General features: G+C 35.9%; 1 protein-coding gene across 3 annotated transcripts; it reads left to right on the forward strand.

The window, feature by feature from the left end:
• Positions 1-3,708: 3,708 nt before the first annotated feature.
• Positions 3,709-14,488, forward strand: LOC122066077 (protein ALP1-like). Of its 3 annotated transcripts, none has more exons than XM_042629906.1 (3): positions 3,709-3,839; positions 4,269-4,448; positions 12,755-14,488. In XM_042629906.1, exons 2-3 carry the CDS (start codon positions 4,313-4,315, stop codon positions 13,798-13,800), a joined length of 1,182 nt encoding a protein of 393 aa, XP_042485840.1. In that variant the 5' UTR covers positions 3,709-3,839; positions 4,269-4,312; the 3' UTR covers positions 13,801-14,488. The 3 variants fall into 3 exon arrangements, with proteins under 3 accessions (XP_042485840.1, XP_042485842.1, XP_042485841.1); XM_042629908.1 differs by having other exon boundaries at positions 3,719-3,843; XM_042629907.1 differs by lacking the exon at positions 3,709-3,839 and having other exon boundaries at positions 3,880-4,448.
• The last annotated feature ends 9,357 nt before the right edge of the window (positions 14,489-23,845 follow it).

Consider the following 23,845-nt stretch of genomic DNA (forward strand, 5'->3'; position numbering starts at 1 on the left):
TCGAGTCAATGTAGAATTGTCTTGACTCGTGTCGAGTCTTGTTTTTTTTTTAACATAAGGCGAATCTTCGTGACTCTTGATCAGGAATCTTAAATTTTGACTCGACTCGGGTGAGTCTTCCTAGTCAAAACCTGATTTTCCAACTATGATTTGTGGAGTTTGATAAATTTTCCATACCATCATATTATTTGTAACACATACTATCAATTTTAGAAGGGTAGTCATGAGATAGAAGGGTAATCATCCTAGGTTTTTTTATTTTTGGGTACAATTGGTCTAGCCTAATTTCAATCCAACTCGGCCTGAATCGTATTTTTTGAGATTCTATTACCCCCAAATGAAAATAAGAACAATTTCTTAGATTTACCAAATAAGATAAAGAATTACAATTCAAGTAAGTTTACACAAAATAAACGTAAATAAAATCAAATATACTTGTTTTGTAATTAATTTTATTATCTTGTAGATCTAGACATTTTTCAAAAATATTATTATTATCATTTTTTTTTTTTTTTTGGTGATAGTTTATGAATGCTTGCGCATTTCGGTAGGGGTGCCAATCGGTCAGTTTCGATCGATTTGAATCGGTTTCGGTCTAAGAATGAGGGAGACCAAAACTAATCCATTAAGGAACTTCGATTTCTTTTTTCGATTCGGTTTGGTTTCGGTTTATTTCAATTTTCAATATCGAGTTAATACTAGTTTAGATCGATTTATTATTGGGCTTGAACCATAATGAAATCTTACATTCATAATTTATAGTGACAAGATATGACCAAAAAAAAAAAAAAACACTTTAATTTTATGATTAAATCATGGTTTATCGTTGTAATAAAAAGATGACTAACATTGAAACCAATGGTAACAAATTAGTAAGAATATAACTAATATTGAAATCACAAAATGAATCCTATTATCCAATCATTCATTTAACTATCAAACTAGTTTTGTAGACTGAACAAGGAAATCAATGGAAGTATTATTACAATTTACAAATCAATTTTTATATTCATAATCTAATATTCAATTATTTGTAACAGTTCCACTTATAATAAAAAATTTTATCATTAATATTGTAAAAAATGAATAGTCAATTCACCAATTTATGATCTCATAATCATTTAATTTTTTTATTGGTTTCATTCAATTCGATTTCAAGTTGGTTATTGATCGGTTCGATTTGGACCAATTTTTAACCAATCCCAACATGTCTTAGTCCAAAACTAATCCTATAAAGATTGATTTGGGTTTTATCGATTGGTTTCATTAAATTTTATCCATTTGGGCTAGGTTTTGACACTCTACATTTAGGTATTCTGTTGTTTAAGAACCCATCCATTAATTGAAATTAATTCAAAGGTCCAAATATTCCAAATTAATGGTTCGATTCAACGCTGACGTCTTCCATATGACCCTGGAATGGATCACTGCCTCCTGCTCTGCCTGTCTTTTAGATTTTCGTTTTTATGTTTTTTGGCGGGATGCCGAAAGCAGTACTTTCCCTGCTTTTCCTGCATTCATCATAGCCCATTATATGGCATCCACATGCTACTGGATGAATCCTAATCATATGATCAAAAGGACTAGTCAAAAGAGATCAGACAATCGTTTACTTTTCCCCACGAGCACCATGTCTCAGGTCTAGCCGTCAACACTGAATATAAATCGAACATATCATGTCAGAGTGGTGTTTTTGTCACTCTATTTGTCTGTTCATATTTTCAATTGTAACCCTCACTGAAGTTGGCAATCAATGTGCATCCAGCCGTCCATTGATGATCATACGAGAATAAAACAGACGAAGACTTCAAAGACTTTCAAATTTTAAAGGGGGAAGTAAAAAGACTTTCAAAGACTCCAAAGTTCCAAGCAAACCACTTTAGACCCTCTCTCTCTCTCTCTCTCTCTCTCTCTCTCTCTCTCTCTCTCTCTCAATTAAAGTGGAAAGGGAGGCTAGCAAAGTCAATTCATGTGAAGGGAGAATGAAAGAAGGGAAAATTACATGATTACCCACTTTTGGGTTCCCTTTTATAAAATTACCAACAAAAGGTTTTGGTTAACAAAAATACCCAAAATTAGATTTGGGTTTACAAAACCACCCAGACAAAGTTTTAGTTAACAAAAATACCCAAAATCAGGTTTTGAGTTTACAAAACTACCAAAAATAGTAATTCTTCATCTTCCACATATAAGCATGTACATTTTTATTATTAAAACTTTGAGTGGGTAGTTTTGTAAACCCAAACTCAATTTTTGGTATTTTTGTTAACTTAAACTTTAAGTTGATAATTTTGTAAATGGAAACCTAATTTTGGGTAATTTTGTTAACTGAAACTTTTGATAGGTAATTTTGTAAAGAGAAACCTAAAAGTGGGTAATCACGTAATTTTCCCATGAAAGAATGCAAGTGTACCATCCCATGGCATTTTTTCTTTTAGGCTATGTTTGGTTACCAAGAGAAGGAAAAAAAAAAAAAATATATATATATATATTTTTTGTACTTTTTTACTTAGGTTAAGAATTTTTCTTTACACTTGCTATGTCTTCACTTAAGAGAACTTTTCAAATTCAAAATTCTCCTTGGGAATTGTGAAATTTTCTTTTGCTCCTCTAAAATTTTTCTTGCCAAAAACATAAAAAAACATGAGAAAATATGAAAATATAATAAGACAATAAATAAATGATTACATAATGATTTCCTATGTATCTCTCTTAAAATTCAAATTTTTTTTTTGAATTTTTTTCTTTTTTTTTCTTCTCTTGATAACCAAACATACACTCTTTTGATTTTCTCACCATTTCTTCTCTTTTCTTCTCTTTTATTTTCTTTTTTTTTCTAGATTCTTTTTTCTTTTCTTTTATTCTCTTGGCTACCAAACATAGCCTTAGTTGATTTTCTAATATACTTTTTGAAAAAGGGTTCTCCACCACTCTCTAATTGTGTTTTTTTTGGAGGTGGGGGGTGTGTGGGGGAGGGAAGAGAAATCTCTCATGCCACATAAATAGTGACAAAGAGAGCAGTATCATTCAAATAGGTCCACATGGTAAGAGCAAGAGAGAAAAAAGCAACAAAAAATTGTATGTGAGAGGACAATAATGTACCAATATTTGGGTGTGGGTGGGCGAAAAAAAATTTTTCATATTTTTTTTTAACAAAAAATTGATCCCACGTTGGCTGCGTTATTTTCCTTTTTTACATTTTCTCTTTCATGACACCCTATCCTTCAACCATATCTCATCCTCTCGTGCAGTCTTAGTTGGCTTGCGGATTATATACCTTCTTACATCCTCTGTTTTTTCCTCACCTTCAATTATGTCTCATCCTCTTGCACTCCTATTGGTATTGTGAAGGGATTACATTTCACGCCATATTCGCCCGAGAGCATATCATACGCTTGCATTTGCCTATGTTTATTTTTCCCTTCCCACAATAAAAAGACAGATATGTCATGTAACATATGTTATACTATCATTTATTTCCGCCGGTTTATCATTGGTGACAATGATAAATATGAAAAAAAAAAAGATGATATACATGGAAAACTTCTTTTTGCTACAATCCGGACATTAGAATTGGCAATCGCATGCATTGAAATGGAATAATTTCCTTCTCCTATGTTCTCCTATGGTTTCATAAGTAGCCCATAGGAACATTCGTACTGCCCGGATTGCAGCAAAATTTTGTATATGATCTCTCTCTCTCTCTCTCTCTCTCTTACAGTCGAGATTGGGATAGAGAAACAAAGGAAGAGTCTTTTGAGTTTGGGTTTTGGTAGTAGGGAGTAGTGAGTTGGAAGGCTACTGAGCGAATAGTGGTTGTCCATATCGAAGTCTCTCTTGTAAGTATGTGTTACAAACATGGCAAAGTTGCTACATTGTCCATTACAAATATCAATGTTTTGTGTTAGATACCCTTCTTTCCTTAACGTCCCTGAAGATTTCTCATCTTTTTCTCTCATCAATCTTCACTAGGCTTTTTCAGTTTTCTCCTCTAATTACTTTCTTACTCTTCTTCTCTCTCATCCAATACATGTTTTTCTAGTTCAAAGCTTCAACTTTCAAGCACTACCAGTTTCTAACACAACTATCCACTTTCACCTGTTCAACATCTTTGCATGATCGGATTCCTAAGCACCCACCACTCCATTTATTCCTCATTTCTCCTTCTCTCTGTGTGTGTTTTGTGTTGTTGGCATGAAATCTGTAATGGGTATTGTCCATATGAATTTTGTTTCGTTTGTTTGATTTTGGTCTGCTGACGTTGGTAGGACCCTCTGAGCTTCCAATCCCTTGGGTTTTAAAAAGAGTTTCGATGGGACCAGTGAGAGGGTTCAAGAAGAGGAGGAGGGTTGAGAAGAAGTTCGAGCGAAACGCCTCTGCTGCTTCTGCGTCTTCGGAACAAGAGGAGCGTGCCGATTGGTGGGATGAATTCTCCAGGAGGATTACTGGTATATCTTCCTTGCCTTTTTTTATTTTTTTGTTCCATGTGTTGATTTTATTGATATTGCTCTCGTTGGGTTTGAATTGTGTGATGGTGATGATGTTCTTTGCTAGGTTTTCTCTTTGTTTCTCAGTTCCACTGTATTAATATGGGTTTAATCCAGTTTTGGATATTCAAATTGACTATCTGCTTTGTTATTGTTTCTGATACAAGTGTGCCAATGACCTATTTAAAATGCATTTGGGTTCCTTTAAAGGGAAACCCCAATCTTCCTTGGCATTTCAATTGCCACTTATCTCTTGACACTTCCTGATGTAATTCTGGGTTTTTTGTTAGTATGGTTAGATTGGATACTGAGAAGATGCAATGCATATAACGAATCTGACATAATGTTATTGCTTGAGGAACTGATGAGGACCTGTCTCACTGCCTCCTCTTGAAACTTTGAAGGGTTACACACTTAGACATGATATTTTGACATGTCCTACCTTATTTTAGTTAATTTCTTACTTGGCGGCCAATCTACACTTCACTGTCGTACCATGAAGTCATTTGAAAGTTGATTGTCAAAAGGAGTTAAAGTTTCTGTTTTTGCTCCTGTGATTGGATGGAGACAGAGCATGCTGCTGACAAGAAGACACATTAGCTATTTATAGATCTCAAATATACTCAAAGGCTTATGATAAGCTCTACATATGGGGCTGGATCATTCGATGTACAGAGAAAAGACCAACACTTGTATACCTGTCAATTGTTACGGTTTACCAGAAAATTCTGTAACTATTTCTAAACTAGATTCAGAAAGTCCAATTTTGTAGTACTTCAATTTTTGGATTTGTAGGGTGTGGCGATGGGTCTTCATGGTACTCCAACTATGTTAACCAAAGTTTGGGAGCTAGGCATTGAAACAGTAAAATACAAATAAAAGAATTAAATATATATATATATATATATGGATTAACCCTCTATTTATCTAATAGGGCTTTATACTGATGAAGCATCCTGGTGCCTGGTACTGGTGGGCGTGGTAGAGTGTTTTGCAATGCCAGGGGAGATCTGATGTTTTCCTCTTTCATTCACATGGGCATTTTTTCAAGAGGGATAAGGTTACATAGGAACAGTTAGAAACCTGATCTACTTAGGGTGATGGTAGAAATTGGCCACACATTGTGGCCATTTTTTTGGATAGATTTTTTGTGGTTCATATTTTAGCAAAGATGTCTCGCCGCCTTTGGCATATCTGTTACTTGGGACTATATGTTGTGTAAGAGGCTGACCAGTTGGAAGCCACAGTTGGGCATAGTTATTAAGAAGGTCATCAAGTATCTGATCTACTGAAATCAGGGATGCTGTTCCTTAAAAAAGAGCAACCCAGTGCACAAGGCTCCTGCCACTGCAGGGTCTGGGAGGGGCAAGTGTATGCAACCTTACCCCTTGTTTCGCAGAAGAGGTTGTTTCCAAGTTTTGAACCTGTGGCCAACGTGTTGCAATAGTGAAACTTAACCGTTGTGCCACAGGCTCGCCTACTCGGGGATGCTGTTCCTTGTAATCAATTATAGACATCTGTTAGTCTATTTCCAACTAATGGAAAGCTTGCTGTTTTTTCAGATAAAATAGCCCTAACACTAGATTGGATGCTTGTAATTGTGACAGGATCATGCCTCTCTCTCTCTCTCTCTCTCTCTCACTCTCTCTCCATTATTTCTGCTGCCCTCTTAGACCATTTTTGCTGATTAAGCTAATTCAAGCTTAAAACTAATTTCTTTCGTAACTGCAAGGCCTAACCTAATTTGGATTTACCATGGAATCTTTTGTTCCAACCCCTCATTTTAATACCTGAACATAATGTATCAGCTTCAAATTAATGTCCTTAAAAGTGTCCTTGACACCTAGTTCTGATTTCTATGTGATCTAGCTGAACTTTGTCCACAACCCAAATTATTCATTGCTGGCCTGATTTTTGGAGGATCTAAATCTTTGTATGTTCAACATTCCTTGATTTGACTACCTTAGGTATTTCTTGGTTGGACTGCAGAATATGGTTATTACTTATTACAAATGTAGCTCCATAGTAAAGACTGAACTGATGGGGTAGCACCTGATGGGTAGAATGTGTTTTGGGTTCTCCCTGAGGATTGCCTTGTACTTCTTTCTCTCATCTTAAATTTTCTAAATTGCAACCTCCCTACTTCCAGAGTTCATTGCACAGCTATCCATTAAGTTCAATGAACTGCTTACTGATCCAATTCCAGACCCATGATTCTGAATAATTATAGTTACAGAAGTAACCCAACCAACTGGCCAAGAGAAGATAATATTCTCACTGCCAAGTAACTATGTTTAACTCATTTACATCCATTGAATTCCATGACTATCATGTTGTCATCAAGTTCACCTGTGGTTTGACAACTCTGAACTGGTCATAGTTGGATAGAAATTGGAAGCTGAGTATGTTTCAAAACAGCCAAGAAGGTTGGCTCCATAAAACGATTGTGGGGGTGTATGGGAAGCTAGGTTGCTTGGAGTTTTTGTTTTCCATTTTTTTTTCTTAATCTCAGTCTGGTTCATTAGTAATATGATTATATCATGTTCTTGGGCCTATTTTGTCGCCTTACCAGCGCCTTAAAAACTATGGTTATATCATGTTCTTGGGCCTATTTTTCGGTGGTACCATCTGTCCAAACATAGTAGAAGGCTCCCCACCCCCACTTTTGAAGCCCGGATATTACTGAGTTATCCCATGGGTTGTTTTGGGTACATGAGTGCCAAAGTTAGAGTGGGGTAAGGCTCCAAAATGTAGGAGAATTCTATATAATTTGATTTGGAGTTCCAGATACATTTCTTCAAAGGTATCGTTCTGTCATTTGCTGGGGTGATTCTGCGAATGATACTAGATTGATTCTAGTTTGTCGTTTCTTTCTGTCTTATTTTTAAACCTTTTCTTATGAAATGACTGTTTATTTTTATTTTCCTTTTACTGCACTAGCCATGAGATAATTTAGCTGTTTCAGACCGTGATCTCAAGAATCTATTAACCTTTCACCTAATTTCATGAATCGATGGCATACATACATTATATGGTGGTAGACCATGATAAATTTCTACCAAATTTGACTTTGACCCCATAAACCTACTTCAGCACCTGTAGCCAGTACCTTTTAAGCATTCTAAAACTCCTAATTGTCTTCACCTTACATCCTAACTTCAATGGCATCAATTGAGCACTTGATCTTCCATGAGAGCCCAATCCTCATATATCAGCTGAAGACAAAACAGGAGTCTTGGTTCTTAAAACATGAAACACCAGTAGAAATCAAAGGAACTACCATAAGAATTAACCAACACATAAATTTGCACTTATTCTATTGAAGAATCCAGAAAGAAACCTACCAAAATCAATTAGTAATAGAATAACATGCTAGTGAGGAAGTAGAAATCTGAACAAAAATGTGCAGCTATACTATTTGAGACTCCAAAAGCATGATTTTGTTGCAAAACACTTTACGACAATGATGATGGTTGCAGGTAGTCCAGTGATCTCATTTTATAGCTCAGTCCATGGCAGACTTATTTATGAGTAAAAATACCACGAAGAAAGTGAAAATGAAACAAAGAATAGAAAACAAGAATATGTTTAATTAAATAATTGTATTTAATTTGAGAATGAATAGATTTGGAGGCTAAAAAAGGAAGAAGAGTCCAAAGGCCTCGGAAATCCTCATTGCTTTCTTTCCAAGCAGAACTTCTATAGCAGATATTTCCTAGTAGAAAATAAAAGAAAAGGCCAACCCTTACATAAATTAGCCCATAATCTCAAAATTACACGAATGCCATCCTCTCATCCAACCATGTGCATACCCCTGGAATTCTGGGACGTTACACACTTACACTCAGCACTATTCTAACCTCGCAAAATACAGATAAATAGGGTTGAAAGTTGAAAGCAGAGAAGAATGTATTGAATCCCATGAACAAAGGAGTGCGCTCAACCCCCCCACCCCCCAACACCCCCCCACAAAAAAAAAAAAAAGAAAGAAAGAAAAAGAAGCCCAGTATATCTTTCATAATTTTTTTTCGATAGACATATACCTTTTTCATCACTGAAGCATCATCTTAGTTATAACCTATCAGCCAGCCACCAAATGCTCTTTCTGCATAATTCGTTGAACTCTTCACTCCTTTAAACCCCCTATCTCATATGAGACTCTAAACTAAATTCTTTAATCCTATTCGACAATTTTATTCCTACATCGCTATAATTGGGTTAGGATATGATTTTCTTTATGAAATTTTATTGTGTGTCACAAGCAAAGCAATCATATGAAGGCCCTCTCGATGCTTAATATACATTTAAGAGACAGGGTATGTTTTTTGGATTTAGGAACTTGGCATGGGAAACCCATCTGAATATACTTTCGATTTTTTCTTTTCTGTTGTGTGTGTGTGTGGCGGGGGAAGAAGGAAGTGGTACAGAGGTTTTGCTGTCTTTCTTCCAAGTTAAAGTTTAGAAGATCTGTTGGCTTTGGGAAAAGGGCAAATTCCTGCACGATACTTGAAAACCTGGAGAATGGGAACTTGACCAGATTTTGTGTAGATATTTGTTATTGGGTGATGTTAATCTTACTACAAAATACAAATCAGTAAATCTGTTGGGCTGCAGAATATTGGTGATATTTACGTAGCAATGTGGCTCATGCATATTGGCTTTTATTGTGGGTGTTTGGTCTAAAATGTGAGAACAATTTCTGTTTTAGTTATATTTGTTTCCTCTTAATTTCTTAGTGCATGTGTTATTTATAGTTTACTGGAGTAAATGTGTATGGGTTGCTGATTAAGAAGTTCCAGCTGTATGGATGGGTTCTTTTATATTGTTTTGGTTAATTTTTTTTATGTTGGTTTGCTTCCAAGTTTGGTCTGATTTCATGTGATGGTTTAGAAGATGTTTGAGAAGTATGCCTTGAGGTGTGCCCAAGGTTGTAGCAATGGGAAAATGCCCCAAGTGTACTTAAAATTGTTTGAACTCTTAAGGCAGACAGCTCAGCGTGTATTTTTTACAATGTACATGAGTTGAGTGTAAATTCATTTTTCCAACATGTGTTGCTGTACTGCACAAATAATTTATTGCTAGTGTCACTCAGCCTCATATCCTTCATCCCAACTACTTGAGACCCACTTGCAAGTTCTCTTCCTCCATTTTTTACTCTAATTATCATAGCTAGCAAGAACCAAACTGAGATTATCATTCATGATTGATCAATCGAAGAGAATTTTGTGTATCAAATAGTGCAGGATAAAATTAGTGAATCTACATATTTATTTATCAAGAATATGTTGCACATGCATATTATTTGCATACTGGACAGAAATTTACCTTAGATAAAGACGTGTAATTGATGCATTCCCTCAAAATTGAACGGGAAGTTTTGAAATATGGCTAGAAGACCTTCTGAGTTCTATCGAGATGATGGACAATCAAGAAAGTTCATGCTTAGAATAAGTGCAGTTGAACTTTGGGTGTTGAGGAAAACAGGTGGCAATACTTAAAAGGGAAAAACAAAAAGGAATGCATTCATTGCATCATTGGAACAAATGGCTGCAGAAATAAGTGGAGAGATGAAAGTAAAGTAAATGGTATGCAATGTACAACAAAGACCAAGGACTGCATCACTGAGGTGTGATAGAGTGCCAATTTGAATTCATTGAAGGAAAGGACTTCAGTTGTAAACATGAAAATTTTTACTTAATAGAAGATCTAGCCATAGAGTGGAATGTCAAGAAATTCGTTCACTTGAAAGTTGAAACTGCTTGAATGTTTGAGTGAGATGCATCTAGACAATGGGTTCGGTAACACCAAGTGACTAGACTTTTTATTGGACTTTATTGCCTTACGTAATGGCAAAGGAATTATATGATTTGGTCCATCATATCCAATTCTTGCTAGAGGAATTCTCTCTCTCTCTCTCTCTCTCTAGTGTGCTTTTATGCATGCATGTGTATGGCTCAAAAAGGGGGGGGGGGTGGAGGGAGGAGGGAGATATGATATTGGGGTTTGGTTTGGGATTAACACTAAGTTGGAGTTATGTACAATCCTGGAATCAAGAGGTCCTAAGATATAGAATGAAGACGGAGTATATGATGTAAAGTTACACTTAGAGGCATAACAATTTGGTGAAAATGGAGGAGAGATACTGTAGAGTGACTATTTTAGAGACCTGGAGTCAACCATAAATCAAGAAGGTGATATAGAGGATGATGTTTCACAGAAAATTAAAGTGGTATGGATGAAGTGGATAGATGCGTCTGGAGTGTTGCATGACCAACATATTCCTTTAAAGCTTAAGCTGGGCAAAAGCATGTGTGAGGGGTTGCAACAGGTGGGTCTAGTATGGGTATCACCAATGCCATATCCGACCCTCAAATTTTTTGCAAAACATACTTGCCCTGCCAAACATGGATGGGGTTCCCTAGTTTTACAAGGTAGGGAAAAGGCAAGTGTTAGGGGTTGCAATAGGTGGGTCTAGTATGAGTATCACCAATTCCATATCCGACCCTCAATAATTTTGCAAAACATACTTGCCCTGCCAAACATGCATGGGTTCCCTAGTTTTACAAGATATAGCTGGGGTAATACCATGGGTTTTCAAAATGCATACCCCAACCTTACCAATGACCAAAACCTTAAGGGTGGGGGGAGCAAACTTTAACCGGCCCAAATGCAATCCCTAGCCATGTTAGCAAGGACATATCATGTAACCTACATTTGCTTTTGTTAATTTAGGTATAAATATATATTTCATGAGGGGAGCATTTATCCCTTAGCCCTTTGGCTGTGACCTTACTGGTTTCAAGTAAAATTGCAGCTAAATAAGGTTGGGTCTTTAATTGAGTGTTCCTACTTTGTTATTATGTTGGCATTTTATTAAAAGAACATAATTAATATACTGCACAGTGACGATTCTGTTGCTTAAGGTACATACTACTACACTGGTGTAATTTAGTTGAAATATATTGATGCTTTCTTCATGCCTCTATGAGTTCTATCCTGTAATGTAGTGCTTACATTCAACTCCAATAATGATGCATGCATGAGGTACCTAGAGAGGATGTGCTCATTTCAACCCCATCACTGATGCTTGGGGATTGAGTCTTGAGTTGGTGCCACTTGGAGCTTTCTAAGTGCTTATATTATACTGTCCTTTCCGCTCTTCTTATAATTGATCTTTCTCTTTTCATTTTTATCACCCCCCCAAAAAAAAAAAAAAAGAGAGACCTTATTTCCAGGTTATAAGAAAAAATAACAATAACAAAATTTTACTAAAACATAGTTACAAGATATTCAATCTGTATGGTATCAGCATGTTATCTCAAAATCATGTACAAAAAAGACAACATGAAGAGCTATGTTGATCTTAATTCCAAATAAAAGACCAGCTGGATCCAAAATCTGTCCTTTGAAGTTTGAAGACCCAGCAATTCCTTTGTGTCTTGGTCCATTCTCACAAATTTTTGCCAACATGAGCACAAGTTTGTAGGGTTTGAAATTCTTTTGCCCTTCAAACAACTATTCGCCAATACAATTATATGTCAGCTATTTATGTGTCCTTAGATGGTCTTATAAATATCTGTTTCAAACTATTAAGATGCTAAAACAAACATTTTTTGGAATTTATTATTCTTGGAAATAATATTGGTCCCTTTCTGAAGGGAATTCTCCATTTAGAAATCCATGGACTAAATTCAGGTATTTGACTCTTAGGATTTCTATAAAATATTTTTAAGTGCACATTTTAGCAAATCAGGTAGTACATGTTTTAATGAGGCCACAATCACTCAATCAGACTAATCTGAAAAGTGTTTAAAAACTTTTGTCCATACCTTGTTAGCCACAAGCAATTGGATCCATTCCTAGGCCTTTTACCAAACTGATCTTTGGAAATATTCCGAACATAACTTCAAATTACAATGATCCTGGTACATCTCATTGTTGTTTAAATTGTGCAAGAATGATAATGTATGCGAAAGGCAAGAAAAACTACAGCTTATAAACACTAGCCATGCATAATGAATGCAATCTTCTATTCATGTTAAGAATGCAATACTTTATCTTTACTGCCTTTCTCTTCTATTAAATTTTGTCAGCTCCTAGGAAATATGTGCATTTCTTTTTATTAGATCAATTTATTTAAACAAGATAGTGGAGATTAAGCCTGATAGCAGCTGGTGTTTTTCCTGTTTTGCATGGTTGCGAAAACAATATTAAATTCTTCTATCTTAATGGCCAAATTTGTGACATGTCTCTTGTTTCTTTAACAGGGCCCTTGTCTCAATCAAAGGGTTTGGTTGAATTTGAGACTGTCTTTAAGATCTCAAGAAAGACCTTTAACTACATCTGCTCACTTGTCAAGGAAGATTTGACATCTAAGCCATCAAACTTCACTTGTACAAATGGAAAGCCCCTCTCTATAAATGACCAGGTTGCTGTTGCTCTACGAAGGTTAAGCTCTGGCGAGTCACTGTTGACAATTGGTGAGTCATTTGGAATGAATCACTCAACCGTTTCTCAAGTGACCTGGCGGTTTGTGGAGGCCATGGAAGAGAGAGGGCTTCACCACCTACAATGGCCTGCCACAGAAGAGGAGATGGCACAGATAAAATCCAAGTTTGAGAGGATCAGGGGCCTTCCAAACTGTTGTGGTGCAATTGATACTACTCACATCATGATGTGTTTGCCTACGGTAGACTGCACAAATGATGTGTGGTTTGATCGTGAGAAGAATCACAGCATGGTCTTGCAGGCAATTGTTGATCCTGAAATGAGGTTCAGGGACATTGTGACTGGATGGCCAGGAAGCATGAGTGACTCCCTTGTGCTACGCAGCTCAGGCTTCTTCAAGCTTTGTGAAAAAGGGCAGAGGCTAAATGGGAAGCAGATAGAGCTGTCCAAAGGTTCAGAAGTAAGGGAATACATAATTGGAGATGCAGGGTTCCCCCTTCTACCCTGGCTTCTTGTACCCTATCAGGGAAAAGAGCTTTTCGAGACCAGGGCTGAGTTCAACAAACGACACTTTGCAACGAGGATGGTGGCACAGAGGGCCTTGGCAAGGTTGAAGGAGATGTGGAGGATCATTCAAGGAGTGATGTGGAGACCAGACAAGAATAAATTACCGAGGATTATTCTTGTTTGCTGCTTGCTACACAACATTGTGATTGATCTAGAGGATGAGGTACAGGACGAGATGCCCCTGTCTCATCACCATGACTCTGGTTATCGGCAGCAGATTTGTGAACCAGTTGACAAGAATGCTTCAATCCTGAGGGACAAGCTGTCTCTCTACTTGTCTGGAAGACTACCACCTTGAAACAGAAGACATCTCAGATGCTTGCCCAGAAATGATGTTCAGATGATCAGTGAACTCATTGATCATGGTTAAATTGCCTAGTTAAAATTTTTTGGTTTAGTTGTTTTTATAGGAGTATTTGTGACAAAAGTCTTTCACTGGCAGCTATTGAAGGTCATATTTCCTTTCCCAATTCCCGTGTACAGAATCAAGATGAGGACAGTTGAGTGTGTGGATCATTCAGCGGGTCAGATGGCAATGTGAGAACGAAATCTTTCTCCAGATACACATACTAAACTACTACATGGAATATCAAGTTTTTTTCAGCTTCTCCAGCATCATACAGCTCACCTTATGGTTTCTTTTCATTGGGATATTTATTCTTTATTGCCTTCATTGTCATCTCTCTTTGTGCGGTGGTATTTAACCAAATGTGTGCTGGAAGAAGTGCTCTGGTCCTCGTGTAAACTCTGCTGCGAAACATTGTAGGTAATCTCAAACTTGGACATGGCTGAACATATTTTCAGTTTACTGGCTAGAATGTAGAATTTTCATTGTTATGTTTGGATAGTTTTTTGCAATTGTTTTTGGGAAGCTGTATCCTTGACTATGATGAAATTTGAAATGGAAGCTGTATCCTCGACGGCCTTTCTAGCGAGGCTTTCTTGGACTGCCTTGTGATTTAAGCCAGGATGGGGGCTGATGTGGTCATTCACTGTTGGATAGATAGGCTATCCTCATGATTGAATGCATTTCATTGGTCTAAATGTGACCCACTCATATCATGAATTTTCTCTACCTAAAAAAAAAATATCATGAATTTTCCTCTTAAACATTTGAGCCATCAAACTGTTTTTTTCCCAAAATATTAACCTTTCAACTTTTTCTCAATGTTGCATCACTTCTATATTTCTCTGGGTCAGAATAACATTGCAAAACTAGCCGAAGCTTAAGTAGAACAGTGGAATTATGGAGTGATGGACCTTATTTCAGTTCTTCCTTTTGATTGAAAGAGTAGGCAGTCAAACTGCACCTAACAAACTAATTGCTTCATGGGCCTTGCTAACTTCACATAAAAATGTAAGGGATGTTGCTCACAGTTTGAGAATCCTGTCAAATAGGGGGAATTGCAGACAGTAATTGGCCTGTCATGTTCATGAGGGATACTTAGGGCCCGTTTGATAACGTTTCAAGAAACGCATTTCTGCCGTTTCTATTTCCAGAAACAGCAGAAACGGAGCAAAAAGCGTTTGATAAAATTGTTTCGTTTCACTTATTTTTAGAAATAGAAATAGAAATTTTTACTTACTTATGGTTCAAGAAACGACCCAGGCGAAATAAGTTGTTGAACTTGTTTTGTCGTTTCTGGAAACAACTTGTGGAAATTCTTTCACTAGTTACCATCGATTTCTAAAAACATGACTTATCAAACACCTTCAATTTCGTTTCTGTTTCTAGAAACGAAAATTTATGTTTCTGCCATTTCTTGAAACAGAAACCGCAGAAACGTTATCAAACGGCCCTTAGTATCTGAGGTTAGGGACCCATTTGATAGCATATATTTTCTTAAGGGACAAGAAAAAACTGTTTTAAGTTGATTCTGTTATTCTGTTTTTTGTTGCCATTAGGAAACATGTTTGGTGATTGAATTGTTATTTCCCCATCTCCCGCAAGAATATAAACTATACATGTAATAAGGGTTATTCTTTTGGAGAGTGGGATTTGGGAAGCTTGTGAGCAACTCATACTCTTGACAGTCAAGTGGAAATCTCATCAGTACCCAACTGTCAAACCAAACTCCTTTTCAGTGATGATAGAGAAAGAAAAAATTATCAATTCGCTTACACTGCCTATAGAGTACATCAGCTGGAAAACCAAATGTCCTCAATAATAGATCAGGCATTGTCAAGTACCATGTGCTAAGCTGGCTAAAGATATCATTCATTCAAAATCATCACCACTCTTTCTTTATCATGATTTAAATGAAGACTTAAACAAATAAACCTGGTTTTGATATGATATTTTTCTTAGTAGAAAGTGACATTTTTTACTATAATGCTTCATCAACTATAAATCTTTATATAAATTAATTTCACCCATTGAATTGCGTTGAAAGATAGAGACATTTTTAAAATTTTCAATATATTTTTATGTCGTGATTTAGTTGTCATTGCCGACAAAAGTATCAGCCACAACAAACAAATACTTGCATAATCTGATGCTAGATCAACGATGGTACAAAGAACGGTATCATCCATGTGGGGCCGTATGATCATAATAGGAGAGAGAAAATAATAAAGAACCTCATACGAGGGGTAAATAGTAGTCTGATGATGTCATAGCAATTTCTTTTTTCCCCTTCTACATTAAAGGTTTTTGCATGACTAGTAATTGTGTTTGTTTTTTTGTTTGTTTGGTGAATGTGGACATAAAACTGTATGGAGTGATAATGGAGTATTCCTCCCTTAGAAGATGGCATGTTTCTTGATTCTTAGTTAAAGGAGGACTAATTAAGCTTAATGACTTATGAATGACCCAAAAGGAAGTCTTCAAAGTAGTAGTAATTTGAAAAAGGAATTTTGTAGGTTACCCAATACCCCACCCTCCCTAGAACAACAAAGAATCATGAAGGTACTACAAGTCTACAACTACATATTCATTCTCTAAATGCTAGCTTGTCCATATTATTCAGGTTCTTTTATGACATTAAGGCATGGAGTTTGCTTGCAGAGGCAGAGAATTATTGCGGCGCTACAAACAAACTTGTTTAAAAAATTGAAGCTGGTCGGACCGCCCAAAACCAACAGTTTGTACCCTCGAAAAAAAAAAACCAATAATATTGGCTGGGTCAAACCAAAATCGACCAAACATGCCTAATCGATCCGGTGATCGATCGGACCCAGTGTAAACATAAAATAAAATAATAGAAAAAAAAATCTAGTTAAAATTGGACTGAACCGGCCATTTGTGGTTTTCAATTTCTAGTGACCAAAATCACCTAAGTTAAACATGGGGTGGATTCTCTCATCTCTTAATGGCTAGTTTTGTTTTTTTGTTTTTTGTTTTTTGTTTTTGTTTTTGTTTTTGTTTTTACACCATATTATATTACACCATAGGGGGGAGGGAGAGGAGGAACACGTTTTGCACAAAAATATCTTTTGGGAGTCCTTTCAATATTCTTGAATAGCAGTTATCTTCAATCGTTCTACCCAAAAAAAAAAAGTTATCTTCAATCTGATCAGCTACAACTTCGCCCCCACACACCCCCCCCACCCCACCCCAAAAACAAAATTCGGATTAGCTACACTCATAAATAAGATTATAAGCATTTAAAATATAAATAAATATACTAATGAGCCATGTAGAAACGTGGTTAGCAAGTAGTCTATACTTCCTCTTTTTTTTGGGGGTGGGGAGGGGCACAAAGATTATGCATTTCTTTTGAAATATTTATAAAATGCTGCATAATTGAAAAAATATATATTTTTTAAAATTAAAATTAACAATGCAACTATATATACAATATACACAACTATGATTCCAATAATATATATATATATATATATATGGTCACTAAGGTGAGTGTATAACCATTTGATTAAGTTATATGGAATAATGATACGAACATTACAGTCATTCGATAGGTAGCCAACCATTTGTGTTGGGTCTCCCTAAGTCGAGTATAAAAAAAAAAAAAGGAAAAATATTTTTGAACCATCACACCTCATAGAGAATGTTTTTTATTTTTTAATTATAAAAAAATATTTAATTATTCTATGTGAAAGATATAAAATACCCTAATGGCTCCAAAAAAAAAATCTCACTCTTCAAGTCAACTCAACTATATTGTGGCCATCAAGAAATAAAAGAAATAACGATGTGTATTTGATGTTTTACTTTAACAAGTCAATAAAAAAAGCGCAATCGTATTAAGGGAGCAGGTTTAGTAGTCATGAGTGGGTGGCACTAGCCCATGTAACCAAGTCTGAGTAGCCAAGCTTGGCTGGACCATATGGCAATTGGCAAGCAATTTACACACTTAAATCTAAATTATGTAAGCAAAGTGAACAACATTTTTCCCATATGGCCATATTGCCTTTTAATCCCCATGTGCCACCATACCTCAGCAGGAAATGAGTTTATATATATTGACAATTACATTTGAGATATGGGAGAAGGTTCTCTAAGCAAGCGGTATATAGGAACACACCAATAAGATGTGATGGAACAATTTCATCCATGGGAGGACAATAAAGTCATTTCATGTGAAGAGGGTAGAGAGAGAGAAAATATGTTAGTGCACCCTCCCTTGGTGACTCAGAGAATCTTTCTCATGAGATATCATTTACATGTATATGGAGGTATGAAAAATATCCTCACGATGTCAATGTGGGGATTTCTTTCCATGATCTCTCACATTTTTTACCAATAGACCCCACATTAAGACTCCCTTTATTTTCGCATCAAATGAGCCAACTTGTATATGAAACCGTCTTTTATGCTATTTTTTAGTATATCGTGTCTTGGGAAACTTCTGCCCTAGAAGATATTAGTCATGTTACGGTATGCAACTAGATTTCCTCCCCCCATGATGAACCAAAAGATTCCTCACCCATTGATGGGACTTTGAGACTCTTTCAAACTTTAAAAGCATTTTGGACATCATTCTAAGGGGAGAAAAGTTATGACCTTTGATTCTCGAAGGTTTTCATCATCATGGGTGATGAAAAACCATTTTGTTTTCTATTTTGGACAGAACTTTAGACGATTCTCGAAAAAAGATAGCGAAAAAATTATCCCTAGAGTCGAGACTAAGAGGAATTTATAAACCAATGCTTCCATAGATTATAGAGCCCAAAGATATCAGAGCAATGCTATATCAGACAACATTGCTTTACATTTCTGATAACTCTTTCTATTCATGAATCAAATTATAATCCAACTAATGCTAATCATAGGTCAAAACAAAACTTAAACTCCCTCAATAGGAAAAGTCTATTTTTGACCACGTGGATATCTAGAAAAGGTCTAAATTATTCACATTTAAAATTCAGAGTCATATTTAGGGGTGTCAATAGGTTGGTATGATTTGGCTTTAGTAAGGCTTAATATATTCCATTCATGCACACAACCTGCACGGTTTATGTAAGTGCTTAAGTCATATTACATAGTTGGATATGACGTTATGACAAAAGCTTGTGTGCACGACCGTGTTTGTCCATGATTATTCCTTTAAATAGTTGGATGAAGGTAGAGAAAAATAAGAGTTATTACACATATGCCCCACACTCATCCAACACAATTTTGGATCAAAACTAGATCATAACTTTACCTATTTATTAAGGAGAGAGTTCTTGAAAAAACAACATTGGCCAACGAGAATGTGCACAGAAACATAAAAAACATAAGGGCAAGATTTCAACTTTTCATGAAGAATGGAGAAATCATTTTACCCTCTTTGTGAATTGACATTGGTCACACTGCCTTTCAGATATTTATTTATTTATTTGTTTTTTGTTTATTCATCATTTCATGCATAATGCATATAAATTAAAATATAATCTTTCATCAAATCACGGAGTAGATTTCGGCCAAACCCATTTTATACGACATAGTGCAATTATGTTCGTTTCCTTAGAAACATAACTGAAATCGACATAATTGATGTTGCTTATTGAAGACGTTTGCAAAGTCGTAGCCCCCAAGGATACACACGCGCTTTTACCAAAAAAAAGTAGGCACACGCGCTGTTGTCATTTGAGTAGCCCCACCACCGAGTCCGCCGAGTCATGCTTCCCTCCAATAAAAGATGTGATAGTGACGGTGACGGTGGTGAGAATGTGAGTGATGATGTAATTAATGATGTGGATTTCACACGTATAATATATCTCGCGTAATTGTATCTCAAATCAGATAAACAAAAAGAGACTACACGATGCCAGCATGTAGATTTTTATACGGTTAGAGGCTTGAACTTGAGATCTCCTGATGATAATGGATACTACGCTAGGCAGTTGTTGATTTATATAAGTTTTTTTTTTGTCATCTCCCTTATGGTTTTAAGAATCTAATCGGTTCCGTCAAGCATCAAGATTGTTTAGATTGAATTGGTATAGGTTGAGATTGATTCTTGATCAATATCAATCCCCAATCAAGGTCGATCCAATACCGATACAATTGTTAAGATTATTTTTTTTATCTTAAATGTTATCTGAGACCCGAGGAGCCCCTAAAGTATTATCAATAAAATAGGAAAAAATACAAGGGTGGAACTAGGGGTGCCAATTCCTAAACCGAATCGGTAAAACTGGTCGGACCGAACCGATAAAAACACGGATCGAACCAAACCGAAGCCTTATTGGTTCGGTTCGGTTTCGAGTATTGCAACCCCAAAACCAAACCGAACCGCACCGAAAATCGGATGAACCCGAAACCCAGACCGAAACCAAAACCAAACCGGTAAGAAACCGAAACACTCCAAAATTCATTAAAAAAAATCAAAATTTGCATAGTTTTGTATACATTTGTATGGAAAGTCGAATCTAAACTAGACCAAAAACCAAAACCAACCCGGTTACAAATCGATTTAAGAAACCGAAGACAAACCAAAACCAAACCGCACCGAAACCAAAACCAAAACCGAAACCAAAATTTCCTTATTGGTTCGGTTTCGGTTTCAACTTTCCCACACCGAAACCGACTCAACCCAGACCGAAACTGAACCGGACCGACCGATTGACACCCCTAGGTGGATTACCCTAATCCAAACTGCAGAGGCATTAGCACTCTCTAATCACAACCAAACAACCTAAGGAAGAATTGCATTCTAAAAATCGGCCACCCAACTATATATTCCCTAACGATTAGGGCAAGGACACTAGAAAGATTTTAGTCACCGAGAATTAGGGGTGTCAAAACCTAACCCGAACCAATAAAATCGATCGAAACCAACCAATAAAACTCGAACCGAACCAAACCGATCCTTATTGGATTGGTTTTGGACTGAGGTATGTTGGGTCCGACTGAAAACTAACCCAAATCGAACCGACCAATAACCAAACCGAATGAAACCGATAAAAAAAATAAATGATTCTGATATTATAAATTTGTGAATTGACTATCCATTTTTCATAATATTAGTGAGAACAAAATTTATTGTAAGGGGAATTGTTACAAATCATTGAATTTTAGATTATGAATAGAGAAATTGATTTGTAAATTGTAATAATGCTTCCATTGATTTCCTTGTTCACTATACAAAACTAGTTGGATAATTAAATTAATGATTAAAGATAATAGGGTTCGTTTGTGATTTCAATATTAGTTATCTTTTTAGTAATTTGTTATCCATTGGTTTCGATATTTGTTTTCTTACAACGATAAACCATGATTTAATAATAATCATAAACTTAAAGCGTTTTTTCGTCAAATCTTGTCACTATAAGTTGTGTCTGTAAGATTTCATTATGGTTCAAGCCCAATAATAAACCGATCTAAATCGGTATTAACCCGATATTGAAAAATCGAGATAGACAAAAACCAAATCAGACTAAAATCGAAACCTACCGAAAACCGAAGTTCCTTAATGGATTGGTTTTGGTCTCCCTCATTCCTAGACTGAAACCGATTCAACCCGACCGAAACCGAACCAAATCATCCAATTGACACCCCTACCTAGAATAATAGAATCTACAACTGAAACGTCAAGTTCGCCAACCAATATGCCGCTCTATTACTTTCCCAGAAAAAAAGTGATTTGAGTGCAAAATGGTTCACATTAAATCCCAAGTTTTAAACTTTACTCTATCCTCATTGAACCCTATATTCTATGATTCAATTTCCCAACTCTTCATAGGTGGAAAATTGCATTTTTTACATCCTAAATATCCATCTCTCAATTCTACCCCAAAAAATAAAAATAAAAAATCCAACTCCTAATATATTCATATAGTAGAACAATTATCCCATAATGGTATAGAGTGCAATTTCTGTATCACATGGGATCATGGTTCTAAAACTCAGACCGGATCGATCAGCATGGGCCTTGATCAATCTCAGATTTTAACTAATCCGATCCCAATACATGGAAAACATAATAAAAAACTAAATTTTATTAAAAAGCATTGGTAAATCTATTCAATACAATCCGATCCAAAATAATATGGATCGATACAATATAATTAAGGTTCTAGTATATTATATCAGTAGTTGTATTGGTCTTTATTGATATTAATACCAATACCAATTGGCCGTATAAGATCTGATTGGACCATTTTGACCCCTAAAAATACTGATAAGAAAAAAAGAAAAAAAAAACCCCCTCTTGCAAGACCAATACCATTGATCCCTATAGGTATTAATATCCGATATCAATACTTAAATCCATAGGATGAAACCTTTTTCAAGACCATCATTGGTGTGGTATGCAAATTCCTCTCCTACACTTGGAATAAAACTGCACACTACATGGCCCTTCATCTCACTTCCTATTGTGTTTCTAAAAATCGGATCGGATTGATTAATATTGGTTGCATTGAGAATGATATTAGCTATGACTGATCCCCGTTGCTAACCTTTCTGATCTCAATGCACATGTATGGTCCAAGGATAAAATCGTTCTACAAATTGATTTAAAAAAAAAAAAAAAGATTTATCTAATACAATCTGATTTAAATCAATTCAAATCGTTATCAAAATGGTATTGACCTTGACCGATTCCATGATCGTTCCCAAAATTTAGAACCTTGCTTCCAAGTCCCAAGCCCCATGCAAGTGCCCATATCCTTCTTGAAACAACCCAACCCAATTGGATCATTGAATTATGACACTACTCTATCCAATAGAGAGGCTAATATTGCAGGAATCGGACGGTCATGATCAGATGTCATCTGATGAATCTAGAGAGAGAGAGAGAGAGAGAGAGAGAGAGAGAGAGAGAGATGTCCTCATAATTTTTTAAACCTATTCATTCTCTAGAGAGATAGAGAGAAGGGTTAATTTTCTAAACCAATTCATGCTCTAGAAGGCATATAAAAGTCTATAATTATAAATTCAAATTCAAATTCAAATTCATTTACTACTATTGACTTGTGACATGTGATCAGTGCACCATATATATAATTTTCTAAACCAATTCATACTCTCTAGAAGAAGCATATATACAGCTTAGCTAAGTGTAGTACAATTTCAAATTTATTTACTACTTGTGACTTGCGAGTGCAATATTAAATCACCAATTTTCAAATCATTATCAAATTTCTTCGGCAGTTGTAGACTATCTCAATACAAAAGAAAGAGAGAGAGAGAGAGAGAGAGAGACCCTATTAACCATCCTACGGTTTGTAAGAGTTATCCACCAATAACTAGTGGAAAATAAGGCTGGAATCAGATTGGGCGAATCACTCGATTTGAATTGAAATCTTCCTCAATTTCACATAAGTGCAATTTTTCTTTCACACGATTTTTTCTTGTTTTTTCCACTCACCTATTTCAAATTTGTGGGTCTCATAGTAATGATACTATTAGATGTGTAAGTTTGGCCTTGTGAACCGGAGTTTACTTTGAGTTTGGATGAGGATTGGACTGAGATTTTCAGGTCCCATCCTAATTTTAGATAACTATTTTTAAAATGATTGATGCTGATGTCTCACTTCTTATTTTTTTTAGTGCATATAAGGTGAAAAATAGTGTAAACATAGGTTAGTTAGGGTCAAGGTCAATTAGGCCCAATCTTTGGGCTATGTCAAAGTCAATTAAAATCGGGCTGGGTAGAGTTGAGCCTGACAGAATTGGGCTTGGATTTGTGAACTAAGATGGCTCAGGCTAGGGTTGGAGCTTTAAAAAATCCAACCCTATTTCATTTACGGCCACATCAACATCTTGAGAAACTCTCTCCTTTTACTCACTCTATAAATAAATAGAAAAGAAACAGTCCTAACTCTAAGCATGTACAGTTAGACCTCTTCTCATGGTGAAAGGAGTAGAAGAAGTCATGAAGAGACCAGAAATGAATTCAACTCAAAAACTTAAGCTAACTACATGGGGGGTTCTAATAAATACATAAAAG

This window comes from Macadamia integrifolia, unplaced genomic scaffold (assembly GCF_013358625.1).
Source record: "Macadamia integrifolia cultivar HAES 741 unplaced genomic scaffold, SCU_Mint_v3 scaffold2219, whole genome shotgun sequence".
Lineage (NCBI taxonomy): Eukaryota > Viridiplantae > Streptophyta > Magnoliopsida > Proteales > Proteaceae > Macadamia > Macadamia integrifolia.